Raw genomic sequence first — 21,418 nt, forward strand, 5'->3', positions numbered from 1 at the left:
ACCACCATCACCACCATGCTAGATGGTAATCACAGAAAGCACATGTGTGCAGCGCATGTCACTAAATAAGCCTGCAACTGTAAGCTGCAGAGGCGTTCAGGGATATCTTTATCCCACCACAGCAACACCTTAGACCCAGGGTGTCCCACGCTGGGCCTGCACAGACTGAAACGACAGTCCTTGACCCCATAGAGTTCACTGTCCTGGCTGCAGATAAAACAAACAGCAGGAGAAAAACAAAGCTGGCAACATAAGGAGGCTACGAGGCCTGGTGCGGTGCTGAGATATCAGAAGAGTCATCTCTGGACAAGGTACTTGAAGAACTTCTCTGATGACTCAAACTCTCCTTCAGGCAAGCGTATCTAAACAACCTGCCTCTTCAGCTGCCTTTTAGAAACAGGGCCCCTTTTGCTCCGCAACGGTCCCTGTATCTCCACGAGGAACCGCTGGGCTGGGACACGCAACCCGCGGGGCTGGTCCTCCAGAGATCGCCCCTCCACGAGCACCTAAAGCCACTAGCGCAGCCAGGTGTGCTCCACGCCTAGCCCCAGGCGCGGAGGGCCACGCTGCCCCTTCGGGACCGCCGCACCACGGGCTCGGGCTCTGCTCGCCACGTGTCAACGTGAAGCCCTGGCTCGGAGAGGGCACCGTGACCCACCAAGTCCGGATTTGCAAAGCCAACCTCGGACAGGCGCTCGGCCCTTACCGGGACCCCACCGGTGTGGTCACAGCTAGTGGCACCATCTAGGGTCTATCGTGCAGAGAAATACTGCAAACCGAGGACCAACCAACAGGGAGAGGGAAGCACCTCCCAACTCTGCTGCGGGGGAGCTGGCTTCTTGCTCTCCCCGTTGGAAGAAATACCCCGCGGTGCGCTGAAAAGAGCAGTGCTCTGTCGAAGGCTACGGGCACGAGGCGCCGCTCGCAGCACAGCGCGACGTGCACAGCCGGCTCAGCAGCCTGGGCCTCCCCCAGGTGAGTTGGCCGTTTCTGGAGAAATAACCGTTTCCTTGTCTCCCTGCCGGCCGCGCTCGCTGGCCTCACGTAACACGGCGGGCAGACAGAAGCCCCCTTCATGGCGCCTGAAACGTTACGCCGAGAGGTGCGAGAGAGGCGGCATTCATCGTGCCGGCAAGCGGCCTCTCTTCGCGGCTCTCCCCCCGCACACGCGCGCGCTCCCGCCGCAGCCGCCGAAACCCGAGCCGCTCCACAAAGAGGGGACTGTTTGACCGCGAAACACTGGGGTCCTTTTGAAACTGCCAGGAGGGGAAAATTAAATAAAGGGGAAGGATGAGTGGCAGCGATACACAGCCATCGCAAAGCAGGGCAAAGGCAGCCTTGCTGCCAACAGAGCCTCGCCAGTCATCCCTGTATTCCCCCTTTTCGGGGTGCAGGATCCATCGGCAACTAACGGATTATTTTTATCGTTGTCATCAAAGGCAGCAAGATGGAGATGAGGAACATTTTTCCTCCCATGAAGCAGAGTCAATGGCCTCTTTCTGAGGGGAACTGGAGAGCGTTTTTCAGAGCCATCCTCCCAGGTAAACCCAGCTGCGAAATGTCACCGCAGGGTCACAGACTGGCACTTGGCTGTTCCTCAGCTTGAGACTTTACCTGAGCATAGCTGCCTGCTCGGATCAGACTCCGTGATGACTTTAGTTATTTTGCATGGAGGGAGGCAGAAAAATAAATAAATACAGCTATTTTTATAACATCACCTTTTACGCCTGCAGGAGTCACGTGCTGAAGCAGAGGTGAGCACTCCTGCCTCAGCCGCAGAACAGATGTTTCAGACAGGGGCTTTCATTGCCACTATAGGTTAGTTGATGCCTAACAAAAACTCCTCAGAGAACCAAAAACCACCATAAAAAAAGAGAAATTCAGGCCTCCCAAACACTGCAATCACTTCCCCCTCTCTTTTCCAAGCAAAGCACAGCTTGTGCCGACAGGGAGGTCAGTTTGTAAAGAGAAAAAGAACATTTGGTACAACGGCAAGAGGCACAGGGGTGTTAACATGGGTTTACAGTCTTAATGCTTGAGACTATACAAAGTCCTATAAAAGGTTATGATTTTTTTCTAAGATATGTGAAAATTATCCACAGAAACATTATGTTGAATTAAAATGAATCTCAATCTCTTTCCCTTCCGATTTTTCCTTGCCACACTCCACGTGGGTGCTGCACAGACCTACCCATTTTACAGCTGCAACTGGGTTTTGATGCACTTTCAAAGGACTTGATGCTCACAGCAGATAACTAAGTGAACACGAACTCCCAGTGCAACATTATGGCTAAAAGCGAATGAAATCGCTGGCTCCAGAAACAGCAGAATGGGAAGTGGGAGCAGCATCCCCCAAATATCCACCATGAGCAGAATTATTAGCAGAACCTGGGAAAGCAGCTCCTGTGTTCACTCTGCTCAAAGGGTTTTAGAAAGGACTGCAAGAACAGCTTGGTGTCTAGAAGGGATGCTATGTAGGAAAACTTTGAAAAAGCTCATTTTAAATGTATCCAAGCAGAAATCAAGAGAGACCTTCACCACAGACTACAAAATACCTGAGCAGAGAGGTGGCTGAGAGCAGATGTCTCTTTACTGCAGCAGGAAAAAATGCCATTAAAGAGACCATCTATTTGGGACTGGGAGCTAAAGAAGAGTCTGACTGCAAATAAAGGTGTCAATTATTGATGGGAAGGATAAGCAATCACCAACATTCCCACCTCTATATCAAAACACACTTTCAGAGACACTGCTGCCCAAGCAGAAGTTAGAGGCTTGATTCTGACTGATCTACTGAGATTTGTGACTTCTGACATAAAAAGGTCAAAATTCTTTTCATCCCTTAGAACGCATGAACTCACACAGCCGCAAACCCTGAGGCTAGCGAAGACTGATTGCTAGCTTTCCTCACAAAATCACTCAGAGACAGGCTACCACCCCAAACTGCTTCCTCCTTTGCTTCTTAAATTAATAAATAAACTAAAAATTCACACAAGGAAAAAAAAAGTTATGCTGGCATGCACTTGCAAACACAACCAGTATGATGCTAGCAGTGTCTCTTCAAACTATGGGCAAATTTCTGAAGGAAAAAATTTAAAAAGCTAGATTTTGCTCTGACTAATGAGACTGGACAAAGTCAGTGCAGAGAGTGTCCCATTTTTAATAACTCATTTACTCAGTATTTTAAAAAAAAAGAGAAGTGGACAATCCATATGTGACAATCTGTAGTTTTTACACACACCCATACATATATATAGAGATAGAGGCTATATGCAGACCACCTTGAGCCTTGAGCCTATAGGCTTCTCTACACTGGAAGACTCTATATGGCTCACCACTGCACACAGACTCCATATATAAGCAAGCATTTCCCTGCCCAGAGCACTGTCTGGCAGGAGGGCTGGATTTGTTGCTGAAGGCCTGCTTGTACTGGAGAAATGGGATCCATATACAGTGATTTTTCTTTTTCCAAACCATGTAGAGAAACAGAGCTGAAGCTTAAAAGGAAACTTAGATTTTAAAAGCATGTTATAGGATAACATAACCTCAGGAATTGGAGGGTAAAACAAAGCAAAACAAAAATACAAGTTATATTCTGGGGTTGGCTTCAGCTTTGGCACAGCTCAGCACAAAATAGAAACATAGCATTTCTGCAGCAATTCCTGTGTCAAGCCTGTAGCGGAGGCAAGCTGCTTCAAATCCAAGCGTAACTTCAAAGCATTCCCGAGCACCAAGGCATGAAGAGGAAGGCAGGTGGGGACGAGGCTCGTCTCCAGCACACAGCCCTCGGGACTGGGAAGCGAGCGCACCCAGGCACCTGGCCACAGCTTGGCAAGTCACAGAAATGACTAGTCGGCTGCACGCTGCCTCGCCTGTGTGAGGCTCATGAAGACCAAACATGCCGATTTAGCTGGTCCCAGAGGAGGAAAATCCTCACACGGATGCTACAGCCTCTGGCCCGGGTTCCTGCTGCACACCAGCCCCTTCATGTTTCTTGCATTGTTTGTGCCTACAGATCTCGCACATCCCCCAAATGGGCAGTCTGTCCTGAGGAGTTTGTGCTCCCCATAGACAAGGCAAAGAACGAGAGGGCAGGGAGGCCCCCACACTGGCCTCCCAAGACGCGCAGAATGCCAACCAGAGCGTCATGTGGAACCACAACCTGCATCACTCCTGGCTGTCTGGCCCGCAGCCCCCTCTTCCTCTCCTCCTTTGGCAGAGACAGAAAGATGGAAGAAAAATAAAGGGCCAACTGTAATAGAAAATAAAGGATTTTCCCCTAACTCTTTATTTCTCAGAAAGAAATCTGTGCCCTGAAAGACTGATCTGCAGCAAGACTTCTCCCTTACCCAGCATCTCTACTCTCCATCTCTCTTCCCAGCTTTTTTATCTCCATTTCAGAAGCACCTTCCACTGCACAACTGCCCACAACTCTTGCGCAAAGCTACTCTGCACAAATCCTCCTAAACCCTCCTAAAACCGAAGGGCTCTCAACTAGAAACCTAGTGCGAGAGAAGCCATTGCAGGACTGCTGCAGCTCCTCCTTTTTTCCTAACAGCTTGTCTCCCTCCCCAGGCTGGAGCTCTCATTTGCCAGTTCAGCCACACAAAAGCATATGGTCAGGAAGCCGTAGGCATGCAGCTCAGAGGGACAAATAGCTCTCTAAAGTAGCCTTAGTCTTACAACTTTATGCAAAGTCGAATATAAGAATAGATTCTCAAGAAAAAAAAAACCAGCTAGATACCAGATGTTTTCCACACATCTGCTTTAAAATAGCTGTGCTAGTCAGTGCTTTCATGAGCTAGAGCTTTAGGAACTGGCACCTTCAACAAACACATATTTTAGCATTAACCTGTGAATACACAGAAATGGTCTTCTCCATAAAGAAAATTTCCTTACTAGAGGGAAGTAAGAACAATGAATACCTAGGAAAAAATAGTGTTAGGACTTTGATCCTATGACACATAAACCCGCTCTCACCTTGAGGTCAACAAGGCTACTCAAAAGAGTTAAACACAGGGTTGTGCTGGCCAGACTTTGCACTCCTAGCACTTTTTGCTTCCTTCAATAAGGATTTTTATTATATCGATACGTCAATTTAGTGACTGTAGGGAAAAAAAAACAAACACCAACCTAATGGTTACGTTACTGAGCCAACTGAGAATGGCTCCTGGCAGCAGTTAATTGGTGCCCTGGAAGAGCTGGTAAGGGCACACTTGCTGAGCAGAGAAACTATTCATTCAGCCATAGTGGCTGAAAGGAAACATTACAAAATATTTTCAGTGAGGTTCTCGGAGTACTGGCTGCGAGGGGAAAGAATTGATATTCAGTTGCTTAAACCTGTTTTGAAAATCATTCACCAAACAAAAATGATCTTTTGCTCAACTGCATTGTAACCTGGGCCTCCAGGATCCCAGTTCTGCCGTTTGTTTGGACCTCCAGAGATGAAACCCATTGCAGAAGCTGGGTGCTATTTAACCAGCAGGCCTTTCTGAAGTGTGACTTTTTCTTCCCTGGAACAGGCACGCGCCGATTCCAAGGGAAGGGAGAAGGCAGGCGAGGGAGCAGCGCGAAGTGAGGTCCGTTTGGCCAAGCACAGCGAGTCTTGTGCTGCGGGCGCGAGGCCGGAGCGCCTCTGCCAAGCCCCAGGTTACGGGGCCCCGCTCCGAGGGGACAGGCGAGAAGCTCCAGGCCGGCCCGCGGGCCCTAGGACAGCCCTCCGAGCCGGGACACGCGCACGGCCCTGCGCCCGCACCCGCCGCCCGCGCTCTGACGACACCGAGGGCCCACCTGTTGCTATGGAAATACACGGCCGCTTTAAGGACTATTTTTAAAGCAGAGAGGATACGGGGCCCTTTAGGAAACAGGATCCGTGTGCAGCATCCCGCTTTCCCCCCGCTGCTTATCCTCCCCAGCGCACCAGCCCCCGGGGTGCCCTTTACGCAGGTGTCCTCCCCTCCAAGAGCAGCCTGGAGCCTAATGATTCACCCGTGTGACTCAGCGGGAGGCCGGGCCTCCGGCACAGGACTCGGCAGGCACCGGCCCACTCTCCCAGCAGGAACGGCAGCCCAATGCAGAGAGCACATTAATGTTACATAATTAAAACACACCGAGTTAAAAGCAACTGGATAAAAATGACACAGAAAGCTGTTTTATATCTAAATTTACATCAGTGTTGCACTTCACTTTAAAAGTCACCTCTGCTAAAAGGAGCTCGTGGCTGTAGGGCACAGTACTGGATCTAGTGCTTCGTGAGGGCTCTCATAAGGACCCCAGCAGGTGCCTTCTCAATGTGGAGCTCTAAAATTGCACCCAAGGCCCATTTGCCTGCTCTGTGCCCCTGAGCTTCGCTATTCTGAAGCCAATAGGTATGTAAAGGGCATGAGAGTGATTCCAGTGTTAAGATTAAATAAACAGGAATGCCAAAGCGCCAGGACAACCCCTCCGCCTCTATTATGAGACATTCTGTAGAATGAACTAAAGATTACATGCTTTCCATTTGTTTCCTATTTTTTAACCTACTTGTAACTGTTTCTTGGCTTTTAAAAACGCCATTTGACTACAGCTCTATTTGACTAGACCCAGCAGACTCGGTGATAGGATTTTCTTCAGGATTTTTCCCTGAAGGAGGAAGACCAGTTTGAAAGTTACCTCTATTAACTTCCACGAGGGGATAAGGCAAGGAAGCTTTTTGTCTGAAGTTTCTTCTGCTTCTTCTACTCCCACAATATCATTTCTATCTGCTATATTCGCTAATTTAAAGATACACAAAGCAGCTTGGAAACATAAATAAAAAAATGGGAAGGCTTGTTGTAGATGGTATTTCCAGATAATTTCCCAAACCCCTATCTCACCCTGAAAAGCCCCCTCACAGGTTTTATTAGATGTCCTTAGTGACAAAAAGGACAAGCTTCTGAAACCTCTAACAGACTCCATCTTGTTTTAAGCGTGTATTCTGGTATTCTGAACTACAAAACCTTCAGCTGTTGGAAACTCATGTGCTGGTGGATCTACACGAATAGTTTAGTTTGCTTGTGTCTAAACATAAGCATTAATCTCTCTCCCTTATTATGATGCAGCTTAACATGCTATTGTTTTTCACTTTAAAGCTGTTGTTGAACACATAAGCCAATAATGAGAAGTGAAAATCACAAGATTTCTTCTAAAGAAGAAATCAGTTATTCGGGGTCTTGCTCTTAAACCAGTCACTAGTTTTGGACTTGAACTCCCCTTCCTGCCAGCAGGCATCCTCACACCAGAACAAGCAGGTTGGATGCCTCTACCCACCATTCTTGTAACTCTCTTTCCCCACTTGCCCCAGAGCTTTTGTTCAGCTGGTATGAACATAACTGCAAAAATGCTGTTGGTATTCATTTCTATGCATCACCAGTTCCCACTACCATAACACCTGTGAAGCTGCAGCTATGATCTCATCTCAGAATCACAGTGGCTTCTTGCTGGACTTTTTTGGTTGTTTTCTTTTTTTTTTTTTTAAGGAGAAATAAAAAAACAAGACTTAAGAAAGACAGGTTGTAAAACCAAGACTACCTGAAGTTATATTCATGGGCTCCAATATGCAAACCTCATGGTGGTTCTAATTTGACTAACTGGTTTATGAGTCTCCACTTACGCTAACAACCACAGATTTTGAGTACATTGAAACAAGTACATTTCTTGACCTTCTCTTATTTCTTTTTAATGAACATTTTGCTCTTCATTCAAAATGTTAATACTGCAAAATTAGTAACTTTCGCTGATTGCAATTCTCCTGTCAGTTGACACATTTCTTTATGCCTGTAGACACTGCAAAAAAATAATTTCTGCAATTTAATTGTAGGATTTCGATTAGCACAGATATTCACATGTATCCTTAGTGTATCATTACCTGACTAGTAACCCTTCATTACTACATATCCCTGACAAGCCAGAAAGAACTCAGCAAATCCACATTAACTTTGCATGCACCACTACTACCTTCGTTGAAGTTGTCATCAGTAGAGATGTGGGTCAGGGGCGACTGGGGCCGCGAGTCCCCACACAAGGAGTAGCTGTGCTCTGCCTGGATGAGAGGCGCTGGGGAAGCCGGAGACAATTCCACTTCCATTATTTCATTCTTCTCAGATAAGAAAGGATCATTCAAGAGCTGGCCTAGGACATCTGATGAAAACTCATCCAGGAACTCTGTGAAGTGCTGTGGAGATAAAAGGGAAAAACTTATCTCCTTGCCTCTCTGTCACGCCAACAACAGGACAGCATTGATCCAAACAATTCCAGTACGCGCAGCAGGCCCCGTGCCAGGCAGCAGCAGGAGCCACCAGCCCTGCCTAACGGGCTCCGGCTCCCATCAGTGCTTCAGGCTCAAGAGCTGCAGCTGGAACAAAAGTCCTCTCAGAAGCAGGCATTAAACCAGAAGAGCCTATGATTAACTCACAGTGAAAACAGAACATAAAAGCATGGTAGCCATGTCCTGAAACAGCAGCCTTTTTTTTTTCCGCCCCCCAAAGATACTACAGCAAGTCACTGTTAATGGGAAAGCCCACTTCTGCCAGAAGGTGTGAAAAACCCTGCGGGGTTTTTTTGTCAGAACTCTCCATATGCAGAATACAATATATTGGGTTAAATGTTCACTGAGACACTGAGAAGAAAAAAGAAGCAAATACTCAGATATAAATTCTCTGCAAGTAAGTACGGCAACTGCTGTAGCCAAAGGGTTCATACATGCCCCCAGCCAAGAAATCAATGCATTTGGTATAAATTGGAATTCCTAGCTGATACATGTGTTAATTTTTAAGAGGTAATCCAGACTAGAGCCAATATACAGCTTCTAAACTGCACAGCTGGAGCTCCTGATGGCCAACACTAATCACCACCTTATCTCTTGTGCTGAACCCATGACACTGACAGCGCCTGATCTGGCTGCATTCACCAGGAAGCTTGCATTCCTTTCTTATTCAAATGGAACCCAAATCAAATGCCCTGATCTACTTCCCCGAGACTCCAATTCCATTCCCACCAACAGCCAAAAACTTTGCAGCTCTTGTTCTATTCCCTTAAAATGCCAGAAGACTCAGTGCCCTTGACAGACCACGAAACTGCATTGATAGATGCCATTCCTAGAAAAACATCATAATTTTTCCTTGTCTCATTCACACAAAGAATTCTATTTTTGCACAAAAATATTTGTACAATGAAGTGTAACTGGATTTTCCAAACAATCAGGCATTGTCTACCATCTTATATAGGAGTCTTTGTCAATTGGGGCATGATTCCTATGAAAGGCCAAGCCTGTTATTTGCTGTTCTTGCAGGCGATATTGATTTTGGCTCTTAGCGTTGCTCTCTCTTGCAGAAACACACCCTGAAATTCAAGATTTTGCTTGCTGTAGACTAAAGTTAAGAATCAAAGTGGTCAATATTCTATGAATCACTGAGTGAAGCAGTGTGGTGGCACTGCCATGCTCTGGCATCACCACCTGCAGCCGGCTCCCCCAGAGCACCCAGCAAGTTTGCAGACATGCAGCGCCTCTTCCAAGACGCTCCTCAGAGCTAACTGGGCCTTCAGGCAAAACCAACACAGCCTCAGTCAAACCTGACAGAAAGTCAAGGGACTGTCTGGAGATTTACTGAATGCAAAATAATAAAAAGAGGACTCCAGTTACTATCCTAGAATAGCAGGTCTCCTGAAGTGAAGCCTTTACTAATGGCCAAACAGATGCCTTTTCCCTTATTTACTTGCCATGAATGATAACAGTAGTAAACAAACTCAGATGACCGAGAATGAGGGTCATGACCACCTCAGAAACCCTTATTTGTTTTGATTTCAATATCCAATCCAAGGACTCACTAGTATTTCACATCCAGGGCTGCTTCCCAAGACCTGCGAGGACAAATTTGTAAGCTAAAATTCCCAGTTTCCCTGAAAAATGGAAAAAGAAGGGAAGTTCAAAACCAGTAGAACACTCTTGTGCACCAATAAAGATACATTGGCTAAGACGGGGGCAACAGCTATCAAAATGTAACCAGGGGCAGACACGGTTCCCAGCCAACAGGATGACAGAAAGAAGGACTGAACCTATGAAAAGCAATGCCTTTCTGGGAGGAAAAAAAATCATATAAGTCCCCACACTTCATTCAAGCTTGCAGCTAGAGCCACTTACATTTCTTTGTGTTTTTTTTTCCCCTAAACTTGGCTAGAATATTTCCTCTCTCCAATTCTTGCCCGCATATATTCTGACTGACCACTAGCAAGATGCAGAAATAGGGCTGCTACAACACTTGCATATTGGTTTCAAGACACAGTTCCAATATCGCCAGCACCATCTACTCTGAGGATGTCTTCCTGGGAAGTATCACATCTAAGAAGCAACCAGGTCGACAGACCCAGCCGAAAGACAAAATGACTACACGTCACTTGACTACTGTTGGTAACTTCACAAAACTTTATTCGTCTTCTGCATACTGCTATTTGATATCAAGGAATTTGCATTATTTGCTATTTTACTTCTTGGTTCAAATTTGGTATTAAGTTAGATAAATATTTTCTTCTTTTGAATGAGGGACTTTTCTAAAACCAATTCAGGAAAAACAAAGGAGGAAGCAAGCATTCCACTTCCTCAAAAGAGAGGGAAAGAGAACCTTGGCATGCGGAAGGGAGTTTACATTCGCCATTACTTTGGCTTTTTTCTTTTCATATGCAGCTGCAAAGCTGACAAGCAGCAAGGTGGGAAGAAGAAAAGAATTTGCAACCACAATGCAAGTGCCTGACAGTAAATAAATAGTTTATGACTTTGTAAATGGTTCTCTGACTTTGTAAATGGTTCTCTATACTTACTGGCATTTTATAAATCTTGTTCTCAATGGTGTGTGATATAATCCAGAACACTGGCCCATAGGAAAATCTCAAGGAGTTACCACAGGCTAGGCTGTGCAACTGCTGGATTCAAGGAATAAAGCTGATTTTAGGGGTCCCGACTTCTTCTCACCCTACCATTACAAAAACAGTTCCGCTTGAGTTACAGGAATCTTTTATGGTGTTTGCATCTCTGCCTCCATTAGCATTGCTTATTTTTTCCTAAGCAAACAGTTGTCTCATTGAAAGCAGCTCCATCTTCCTAGAGAATGAAAAAAATAGAAGGCATTTGAGCAGCAGTTATAGCAGGAACTTTCAGAGAGCAGCCAGGTGGCCTCAGTCTCCACCGGAACTGCTCCCCTACCTCTGTGCAGAACGTGTCCTCCCATGGCCAGCCCTGCTCTGCTCTCCTCCCTGCAACTCCATGCTCGCCGTGGTGGTCACCAGTCAGTTCCAAAGCTGGAGAGCTACAACCTAAACATCAGTTCTGATACTGCAGCAACCACCTCTGCATTCAGGAACAGAAAACGGACTATGCAGGAGGAAGTGGAGACTTTCACATCAAATATCTATCATCTGGTGGGTAGAAATACTTTATCTAAGGCTTTTGGTCTGACATCTTACACCAAGAGAGTTCACCTTAAGAAGGAAACAAAAAGGAAAGAAGAGAGAGAGGGAGGGAGGAAAAATGCATTTTCACCAAAATTTGTCTTTGCTTTCTTTATCCCTCCTCCCCTGTAATAGCTCTGTGGATCTGCTCTGTTGCTGTCCTCACACTCCGCTGGCAACGACAAGGCTAATTACAGACATGTGCTGGTACAAGGGGTCCACTTGAATTATTAAACTGTTTTTCCTACATAGCAAAGGGATGTGTTTAGCTGAGATTTTAATCTCTGAAAGAAGCCAGGGCTTTAGGACAGAGCTAAGCTTATCTTCCACTTCCCCTTCCCCCAGAACATCGAGGAGAAACAAAACACCAGTGTTCGCCTCTGCCGAGGGAGAGCGAGTTGCAGCTCCGGGGAGCTGTGCTGCCAATCTGCTTGGACAGCGTGCTGCCTTGCTCCTGCCTAAACCCCAGGCGCTTTGGGGAACACAAAACACCTACAGAGAGCAGCCACCGTGAGCAAGCAGAGGAGCTCGCTCGGACTGGGCACGCAGGGACTTTGGATCCCTCTTCGAGAGTCGGCTTTGGCCATGGACCAGCGGAGCCCCGGGCCGCAGCTCCCCACAGCATCCGCCTGCTCCTGTCAGACAAGGCCCCATTTCTCCAGGGCTGCCTCGCAGAGGGAGTTTTGCCTTGTCTGATCAAACAAGCATCTCTCAAGAAAACAGACTCAGGTTTGAGCAGCTACGTGGGAGCTCTGACTTTTTCACCATATGACCTGACGCCAGACCACAGCAGCACTAATACCGGTTATCTGAAGATGTCACATCACCAGGATTAAAAACGATGTGTCCCGAAAGTTGACTTTCGAAGAACTCCCTAAAGAAGTAATGAAGGCAGGAGCTCCAGACGACACCCGTAACTAGACCTACATTGTAAGCAGTGACGCCCTTGGCTGGGCCTGGAGAAGCGCACTGTGAGAGCGAAGAGCCCCACACACTCAGCGTGGAAGCAAGCTCCTCCGTGGGGGGCGGCACGCCGACTTTTGGGGAGAAGGAAGCAGAGAGCACGGAAAGCTCAAGGCAGCGCTCATGGAGGAGGGAGCACCGAGGAAAGAGAGGAGAAAGAAGAGCCTATAGACCAAACCCCGTCTGTGGGAAAATAAATCTGCACTGGAAGCATGAGTTTGCTTCCCCATTTCCTCTCGTATTAAGATAATAGGGAATCACTTTTTCTTCAGCAGCTCTGTTGTGGCTTACATGAATACAGGTGTGTAGGAGGAGTCCCCTGGCCTCACAAAAGCTTGCGGCATTTCTAGCTGATAGCATCAAACACATCAAAACATGCGGCTGCGCAGAGATACCATCTCCTTTTCAAGGAGCCGAGCACACGCTTCACAGACACCTGGCAGCTGCTCATCTGGTAGCCGAAGAGGTCTGAGTAGGAGTCACAGCTGCCAAGGAGAGGCTGCAAGCACTGGAGCACCCAGGCGAGGTGCCAGTTGCTAAGGATGGCGCACACCTCACTGAGCCTCCACGGGTTCAGCCCTAGCCTTGCTTGCACGGCAGGAACTGCAGAAGGAATCACACACCTTGGCCGCACCTCCGCGTGCCAGGAGAGCAAACGTGCCCTTCCCCGTGAGCAAAGCACGTGCCTAGGGACACTGCCCTGCAGGACACAGCGCACGGTCCCAGCAGTGACAACCAGGCAACAGGGGAGCCCACAACTTTCCACACACCCATTCCCAGAAGTCAGCCCGGGCTAAAAAAACTTCCCCGTGGCAGGTGTTTCCTTCACAGACACTGGGCTGTTGGCGCTGCTGACTTGTCTTGTCCAAGCTCACTGGTGCCGCAGAGGAGCAGTTAGTCTGACAGCTTCTGAGCCACCAAGACCCCTCTGTTCTCAGTGGCCACTTCATGTGGGCATTGGTTACTTTCCACATAGATATGGACACAAACTCAGCTCAGATTTTTAGGAATATGACTAACATCAGTGGCTTCCTCTTCTGGAAGTCTTTCTGTTTGCAGCAGGGAAGTTGCCATTTTTCTCCAGACTCAGCCCCGTGTGCTATCATGGGAAGAGGCAGCGGAGGAGACCACGGCAGCCTCACCTCCCTGGCTAACTCACACGTGGCCAGCAGTGAACAGAAAAGCTCACCCGCGGGCACCGGTTGTGTTGATCCGTAACCGTTACAAGGCGCAGCCCCAAGCTCCTGCTGCGTCGCTCCCGCAAGGATGAGAGGCAGAGCTCAGCCTGGAAGCAGTACCGTATTTTGTTCAGGAGATTTATTCCAAAGGTGGTGGCTGAACCAGAGAGCAGCAGCCCAGCCCCACTGAGTCATTCGCCAACATCCCCGCAGGGCACGCAGGTGGAAGAGGGGAAGGCTGTAGCTGCTCAGTTTGAGGTACCGGGGGTCTATCTCGGCTATGCACTAATGGGATGCAGGGAGGGACTCCGTCTGGCAGAGCGTACTGGAAATGAAGTCATGCAGCCACACCAGCATGAGAGCAAGAGCCGCGTTTTCAAGAGAGCGCTTGCACAAGCCACGGTATTAGTAAGCTTGTGCCTGCAGGCACAAATAACTGCTCACTTTTAAATGGCACACAGAGATATTCCCTGTCAGCCCAGACGAGGGTCAAAAGAGCTGGAACGGCTTTCGAATGGCAGGAAAAATATCTTAGGTGTAGCCAGAGCAGAGGCTGCGGCCTGAGGCCGGTCCCCCCAAGCCATGCCTAAAACACGCTATAGGCAGCAGAGATTTACAGTACCCTGGCTCATGTTGCTGCCAAGGACAAATGGAAGGAACCTGAGATTTCTGGTTTTTTAATCTTCTCCAATGCAAAAACCAAAACCAACACACAGAGAAATAATTGCTCAATTATTTTACTCTGCTATAAAATTCTTTACTGTCTAGTCATTTAACTACACTGAAATTGCCTCATTTGCAGGAAGATATGAAGAGTAACATGAAACTGGTATTTGAAAACAGCAAAGAGCTCCACCATAACAAGAGATATGATCATCTGGAGTCTCACACTAGCAATTACTCATTTTGAGCAGCAGAATTGGATGGATTAAAAAAAAATCAAGTAAATGAATAACATTCAGGTTGTGTCATCAGTGAGCAAATGCCAGGAAACTCAGAACTAATGGATTACACGCTAATTAAATCTACACATCTTCCCAACTTGCTCAGGTTACACAGCTGGAAACACTGAAGTTCATGCTGAACCTCCTAATCCTCCCCATTACACGCACACACATGCACACGCTTCCAGGGCAAATACTCGAGCATTTCCAACCCACCCTCAGCAAAGACATGTACTTATTTATTTTAAACAAATCAGGGCATATTTCAAGAACTGCCTTTGCAGTTCATCTTTCAAGACTGCCTTTATTTATGCCTTAGCCTTTCTTCGTTTCAAAAATTTTTTCACTTGCCCTAATCACTCCCTCCCCCCAAAAATGTATTTTCCTTCTCTAAAACATTCTTAAACTCTATAATTAGTGGGAGTAAACAGAGGTTGAGGAATCCTGCGCATACTTCTCGTGCACAGACAGCTCTTGTAAAGCACCCCAGCCCTTTGCACTTTTGCTTAGAGTCTGAGCTCTCAGCCGTTTCTCTCTACTTTTACGAAGAGCAACACGCGCCCACCAGTTGGTGAGCAGCTGTCCGCAGACAAGCGTGGTGAAGGACTCGGGTGCAGTGAGAAAGCTCAGCTCGTGAAGCCCTTGCACAGGAGCTTCCCCGCACAACTCCAGAGAGCAGAAGGAAGAAGGGAGCCCTTGCAGAGTTGAGGCAAGGAGGAAAAAACCTCCTGAAGTTAGAGCACCTTAAGCCCACGGCCCTCGGAAAGAGAAAAGGATGCCGTGCTCATTCCTAGGACAAGTCTCTGGAGAGGCATCCAGAACAGGAAAAACAGTCTCACATTACCCTGCCCTCCTCAGCACATGACTCTTGGATCTAGTCTGATTTTCGACAGGCTGGGCGCATGTTTTTCTGTTTCCCACCCTTTCCCTGCAAGAGCTAGAAGCGGAGAGGGATGAGTCACTGGGTCGGAGCGGCAGGGCCCTGAGCCAGCGAGCTGGCCGCCCTTCAAGCAGCCTCCCCCCCGGGTTCCCGCTGCCACCTCAGGGTACGTCCCCGATGCGAAGCTGCAAGGAGGTGGCTGCGTTGCGCTCTCGCCTTAAACACGGTCAGCTCATTTGTCTCCTAAATCACCTCTTGCGCCGTGGGCCCAGGAGGCAGAATTACAGAAACTCTGAAACTCTCCATGACTTTTCTCCTTAGCAAGAGCAATTTTGGAGGCCACGCTCAGCTGCCAGGCCTGCCTTTCCTTAGCCTGCAGAGAGCCGAAGGCAGCGGCGAGTCCCTCCCGCCACCTCCAGCTAACGTGACTCATCCGAGACACAGGAGTGCAGCTTCCCAAACTGAGTCACTGGTGTCTTGGTGGATTCTGGCCCCAAACAAGATACTTGTACAGATCAGTTCTGGCTTTTGAAACCAGCTAATGAAGGAAGGGACAAACACAGTTTGCATGGGTTTATTTTTTTCTTTTGCATCCACTATGCTCCCTGCATAAAATGACGGTCAAAACCAGTTGCTGCGAGATAATAAACATCATTTGGTTAAACCCCAAATGTGCTTAACATACAGGCCCTTGGGAAGGAACTTAGATCTCACTAGTGTCCTTGAGGCAATTAACCAGTGTCTTGCCAAAAAACAAGCAGTTAAGGAAAGCTTTCAGACAAGTTGCAACCTTCACCTACAAATTTTACTACTCACCAGTGGGCACTGAGAGCCTGGGCAGCCAGGAGAGCGTGTTTTGCCTTTGCACAGCAGCTGTTCTGACTTACTGCCACTTTTGAAATAAAACAACTACTCTGTTTTCAGCGCTCATGTAACAGCATCACTTAGCGAAAGGCACACTTTAGCACTTTGCAAAGAGCACGATCGGTGTAACCCCTGTGCTTTAAATAACATCATTAGCCTTGCAGGTTATCACAGGGAGGAGAAGAGGATAACCATGGACACAACTCAGAAAACTAACAGTTCCTCATCTGGTCTCCTTGGGGGCAAAACCCCGTCCCCACCAATGTAATTCAAACAATGGCTACTCAAAGCTGCTCCTGCGCCCGTGCTCGTGCCCCGCGCGCGGCGTCGCCAGCCCGGGCCGCGAGGCGCAGCTGGCGGGAGCGCAGCCCCGCGCGCCACAGCGAGGCCGCGGCCAGGCCTCGTGCTGCAGCGGGGCCCCGCCGGGACGCGGCTGCTTTGCTCCCCGGCTCGCTTTTCGTGCATTCCAAGTGCTCACAACAGCCTCCTCCCTAAGGACCAGGCCAGCAGTTTTCGACGGAGGATCTTAAATGAGTCTGAACAGTGTAGGTAGGAAACAACCTCTCCAGCAGCAGAGCTTGCTGCATGCAGTGGCATGCTTGCCACTGATGGCTGACCCTACATTTAACATTTTTATTTTTAAAAAGCTTATCTTCTCCTTCAAGGACTTCTTCAACTCTTGCAAAGTTTAAATGTGGAGTTCCAGCCTGCTGGTCTATCATGCCTTCTTTTTTTTCTAACTCCGGCAGCAAAACTACATATCACTTGCCAAAAAATGTTTTTTTTAATTATAAAGTTGGCTGGTTACAATAAAACAAGTAAGGCTTTACTATTGGTATTGGACAGCTAGGAGAGGGCAATTTATATCCCGAAAGAGTTGTTAGGTTTTGTTTTACAGATATATTTTTAAGACTGGGTTTTGGTGTTCATGCTGCGTAAAAGCTGAGGCTTGAAGAGAAAGGCCACAAAGTGCCTGAATGTTCATCTAGGTGCTCTTAACTTTTCAAGACTCAGACTCTCTCTTCAAGCACCCAATTGCAAACTCGCCAATACGTTCATGGAAAACACAAACTAACTTTCACAGCACACTGCCTAATATTCGCAGACATAAAATTTACATCATGGCTGTCTGTAAAATCCAGGGGAAAAAAATCACGTGTATAAACTTCCTTGAACTCCAAAGACAAGATGCTTGATAGCAGGGGAAGGAGAACAACAGAGAGGAGCGCCCTTGCAGAACAAATGTGAAGAAATCCATAGGTCACATTGCTTTACACTGGAGATCAGCCCTGCTGCCTGGTTCAGAGCTCAAGGATCACCAGTCTTTGGCTAATAAGGATTTCAGGTGCCACGGGTTTTAGACCCTGCCCAGCATGAACTGCCGCCCCCTCTATCAGGCAGGTATCTGCTGTCAGAGGTAGAAAAAGAAACAACACTGGCAGGACTTTGTTCAATGCTCCTTTTGTTGAGCCTTACACATTAAGGACCATGCCCTAGAAAGTCCGTTCGATGTCAAATCACCCCTAGCATGTGACCTACCTCGATAGCAGGACAAACAACCACACTGGAAATCCCTTACGATAAATAAGGCACGTAGCCAGGCAGGCCCCGTGCTTTCAATGGAAACATTCTGAGGGTTTCATCGGCCGCAGCTCTTATCCCTCCCATCAGCTTTCATTGATCCCAAACACTCAGGCAAGAGATCGGCTCTGCACACATCCAGCAGCAGGTAGAGCCAAAGGCTCCTCTCTCAAAACGGTCAAAACATTTTCAGCTTGCAATTTCGCAGCATGCTTCACGCCAAAACGCCCCGCTTTTGAAGCCTGTCCCCAGTGCTCCTCTTCCTCACGAGACACACACTTCCAGACCACCAGCCTGCTCCGGGACAGCCTTATTTCTGCAGAAAGCCACAGGAGGAGCTTGCAGAGGTAGTTCTGGCAGCTCAGTTTGTACAGAGCAATCCCTCACCCATACGGGTGCCTTGGCACTCTCTGAGAAGGGCAGCTTCTCCTCCTGGGTCACCACGGCAGGGTGAGGGGCACCGATGAAAAGGCAGTACTCGTGTCAAGAGCAGAGCAATTTGTTTTGAAACTCTGCTGAAGGCTGAAGAGAGACAGGAAACCAGGAGACGGGATGTGAACTCACAAGCTCAGAATAAACCTGTACTGAAAAGCAGGCACAACATTTGTCTAAGTAACGTAAGGCACTCCATGCTTTACAATACGTATTCCAGTTTCCTAAGACAAGTCCTTTGCCACAATGCCAGAAAACATTTCTTCAGTCAACATTACCAAAACAACAAACAACAACAAAACTCAATCAAGGTTCAGGCCCCAAAATAGCAGTAGATGGAAACAGCTGTATCCTAAGACAAGGTCTTGAACACAAAGTTGTGAGTTCAGCTCTCCTTCGTGCCTCTTTCTAGAAGAAGCTTGGGGAGTGGGGTGGCGAGGGGAGCTGCAGGCAGAGGGGAGCCCGCAATCAGAGCGGGCCACGTTGCGGCATCCCGACGTCTCCCTGGCCACCCCACGGAGACCCTGGCTCACGCAGATCCCTGCAGGCCACGGAGCGGAGAGGTTGGTCCAGGGAGCTCAGTTCCTTCCATGCTCGCACCCCGTCCTTATCTCCCAAGCCAGCGAAAGAGAGGCCTGAACTACTGTCATCTGGGAGGACTTGCAGGAGATCAAGGGAATGAGAAAGTTTTATTTGGAAATTTGCAAGCTATGACTTCCCCTCTGCCTACTCCACAACTTGCAACTGAAAACAAACAAACAAAAAATCCAGAGGACAGAGTGAAGGTCACATATCCCAAAGCTGAACTTAGAGGTTAACAAAGGACTTCTGCAGAGCGGACACTGAGACAGCCTCTCTCTACACATGCACGTCCTGGGAGCCCCTGCAAGTCTCACAGCCACCACAGCAGCCAATTCTGGAATTGGGCAAGAGGGATAAGGGCAGGAATATGGGCCAGCCACAAGACAAAACCAAAAATGCTCCTTCTGTAGCAAACCACATGAAATCCAATCATTCGCTCTGGCTTATGCTTGAACTTCCTGAGGAGAGAGTCAGGCGCTTCTAGTCCTTCGTATAAAGCAGACAAGGAGACTCTGAAAATCTTTAAACAGGAAAGCGTGAATGAGAATCGTAAGCCATTCAGGAATGTTTGAGCAGATGTCTTGAACAGCAAAAGCAAAACCACCCTGCCATCTCATCGTTAGAAAAAGAGAAAGCCATGTCAAGCGAACAACACTCCTTTCTGCAGGAATTACAGCATCTATACCTATACCACTATTACTTATTTTGGCTAGTGGAAAAATTCAGGAGAATAACCATAAATCGGAAGCTAGAAAATCGGGGAAAGCAATAAAGGCACCAAAAGCAAGGAAGAAAGAGCTCACAGAGAGCAGTTCAGAGGCAAACCAAAGATTGCTCCTGAGTTCATTAGGAATTAACGTTCATTTGGTAATTATGGAATCAGGCCACTATTTGGCTGAAGTGTCTTTTTTTTTTTTTTTTTTTTTTTTTTAAAAAAGGGGAGCAAAATGTTTAACTGAATATCCCTGGCCGGGGGCGGTTCTGAATTACTGCTCTCCACATGAAAAATAACAGATGACACAGCCATCCCACAGGATGGTAATGCAATGATTTTTATCCCAACAATAATGAAAGAGAATAAAAAAAACAGCAGCTACTCCAAGTTGGCCCTTTTCATTATCAGATCTAGAAACCCTAACATGTAAAAGGTCTAAGCAGAGCTTCTAAAGAGCTCTTCAAACTGTATTTCTTTTCTGTAAGAGACAATACTGGTGGACTGGAAGGAAAATTTTAATGTAAAAATTACCGAAATTTCTAAGTATCCAGCTTCTTGAATTTTGAAATGATCTAAACACACCCTGTCTCTTGTAAGACAGACTTGGTAATACATGAAGGCAAGCCAGAGTGACACGAAGCTGACAAGACACAAATTCAGTGGGCTGAAGAAATAAGACATCTCCCAATGAAAACTACACAGCAGCAGATGGAACAACACTGCTCACTGTGTTTCCCGCAGGGATCGGCCCTTGGCCCTAGGCTCAAATATGTTACCAGTGACCTGAGAGAGAAGGTCACCACCACTGAACTGAAGCTTGCAGATAATATGGCATCAGCAGGAGCAGCAAGTAATAAAATGCTCAGGTCATCGATTTAAAAAAAAGAAGAATAAAAATCAGATTGCTTGGTTAGTGGCGATAAAAGATGTTTTTAAATACAGATGAAGGTGAAATCTTATTGCTAAAATAAACAAACAAAGCAGGGGCAGAAGTCATGCTGAAGTGACAGGCGATGTGAAAATCCCATGGGACGGATGCAGCCCAGCGACCTCCCGTGAGAGGGGGTAGCGCAAGGTCGGGGAGCGCGGCCAGAGGGCCAGGCAGGAATTGGAGCAGGCGCCTGCTCATCCCTGAGCACGAGGGACCCCGATCGCTCCCAGCCCGGGTACTTCTGCTCTCGCAGCCCCAGGAGATGCTGGGCTGGAGACGCCAGGGCACTGCGGGGCGGCTCCCGAGCCCGCACAGCCTCGGCGCTGGAGGAGTCAGCAGGAATCCTGCCTTTCAGCAGAGCTTCACACGCAAAAGAAGATTCGCTCCCTGGCTATTCCAGCCCTGCAGCAAGCACACAACTCGCTGCAGAAGAGTGTGGCTAGCCCAGGGCACAGACCTGCCCCACAGTCAAAAGGTCTCTCATTTGGGGACTTCAGAAAATTAAAGGTTTAGAAGGATGGATTTAATTTCTCCAGTGTCTCCAGCAGGTTGAAGGAGAGGATCCTGCCCCTCTACTCAGCCCTGGTGAGGCCACATCTGGAGTATTGTGTCCAGTTCTGGGCCCCACAGTATAAGAGGGATGTGGAGCTGCTGGAGAGAGTCCAGCGCAGGGCCACAAGGATGATCAGGGGCCTGGAACATCTGCCCTATGAGGAGAGGCTGAGGGAGCTGGGCCTGTTCAGCCTGGAGAAGAGAAGGCTGAGAGGGGATCTGATCAGTGTATATAAATACCTCAAGGGAGGGAGTGAGGAGGATGGTGCTGGTCTCTTTTCACTGGTGGCCACTGATAGGACTAGAGGAAATGGCCGGAAACTGAAGCATCAAAAGTTCCAC

General features: G+C 47.9%; 1 protein-coding gene across 3 annotated transcripts in view; it reads right to left on the reverse strand.

Annotated features, from left to right (window-relative positions):
• CREB3L2 (cAMP responsive element binding protein 3 like 2) overlaps positions 1–21,418 on the reverse strand; it is a 66,551-nt gene that overhangs the window by 21,986 nt on the left and 23,147 nt on the right. For 2 of the 3 annotated variants that reach the window (XM_088521627.1, XM_088521626.1), the window contains exon 2: positions 7,963–8,188. In XM_088521627.1, the coding sequence (XP_088377753.1) occupies positions 7,963–8,188 (226 nt within the window). The remainder of the gene's footprint in view (positions 1–7,962; positions 8,189–21,418) is intronic. The other variant, XM_088521628.1, reaches the window with a different exon arrangement.

This window comes from Tinamus guttatus, unplaced genomic scaffold (assembly GCF_059628265.1).
Source record: "Tinamus guttatus ecotype Peru unplaced genomic scaffold, ASM5962826v1 Tinamus_guttatus_pri_ptg000125l, whole genome shotgun sequence".
In the NCBI taxonomy this organism is placed as follows: domain Eukaryota; kingdom Metazoa; phylum Chordata; class Aves; order Tinamiformes; family Tinamidae; genus Tinamus; species Tinamus guttatus.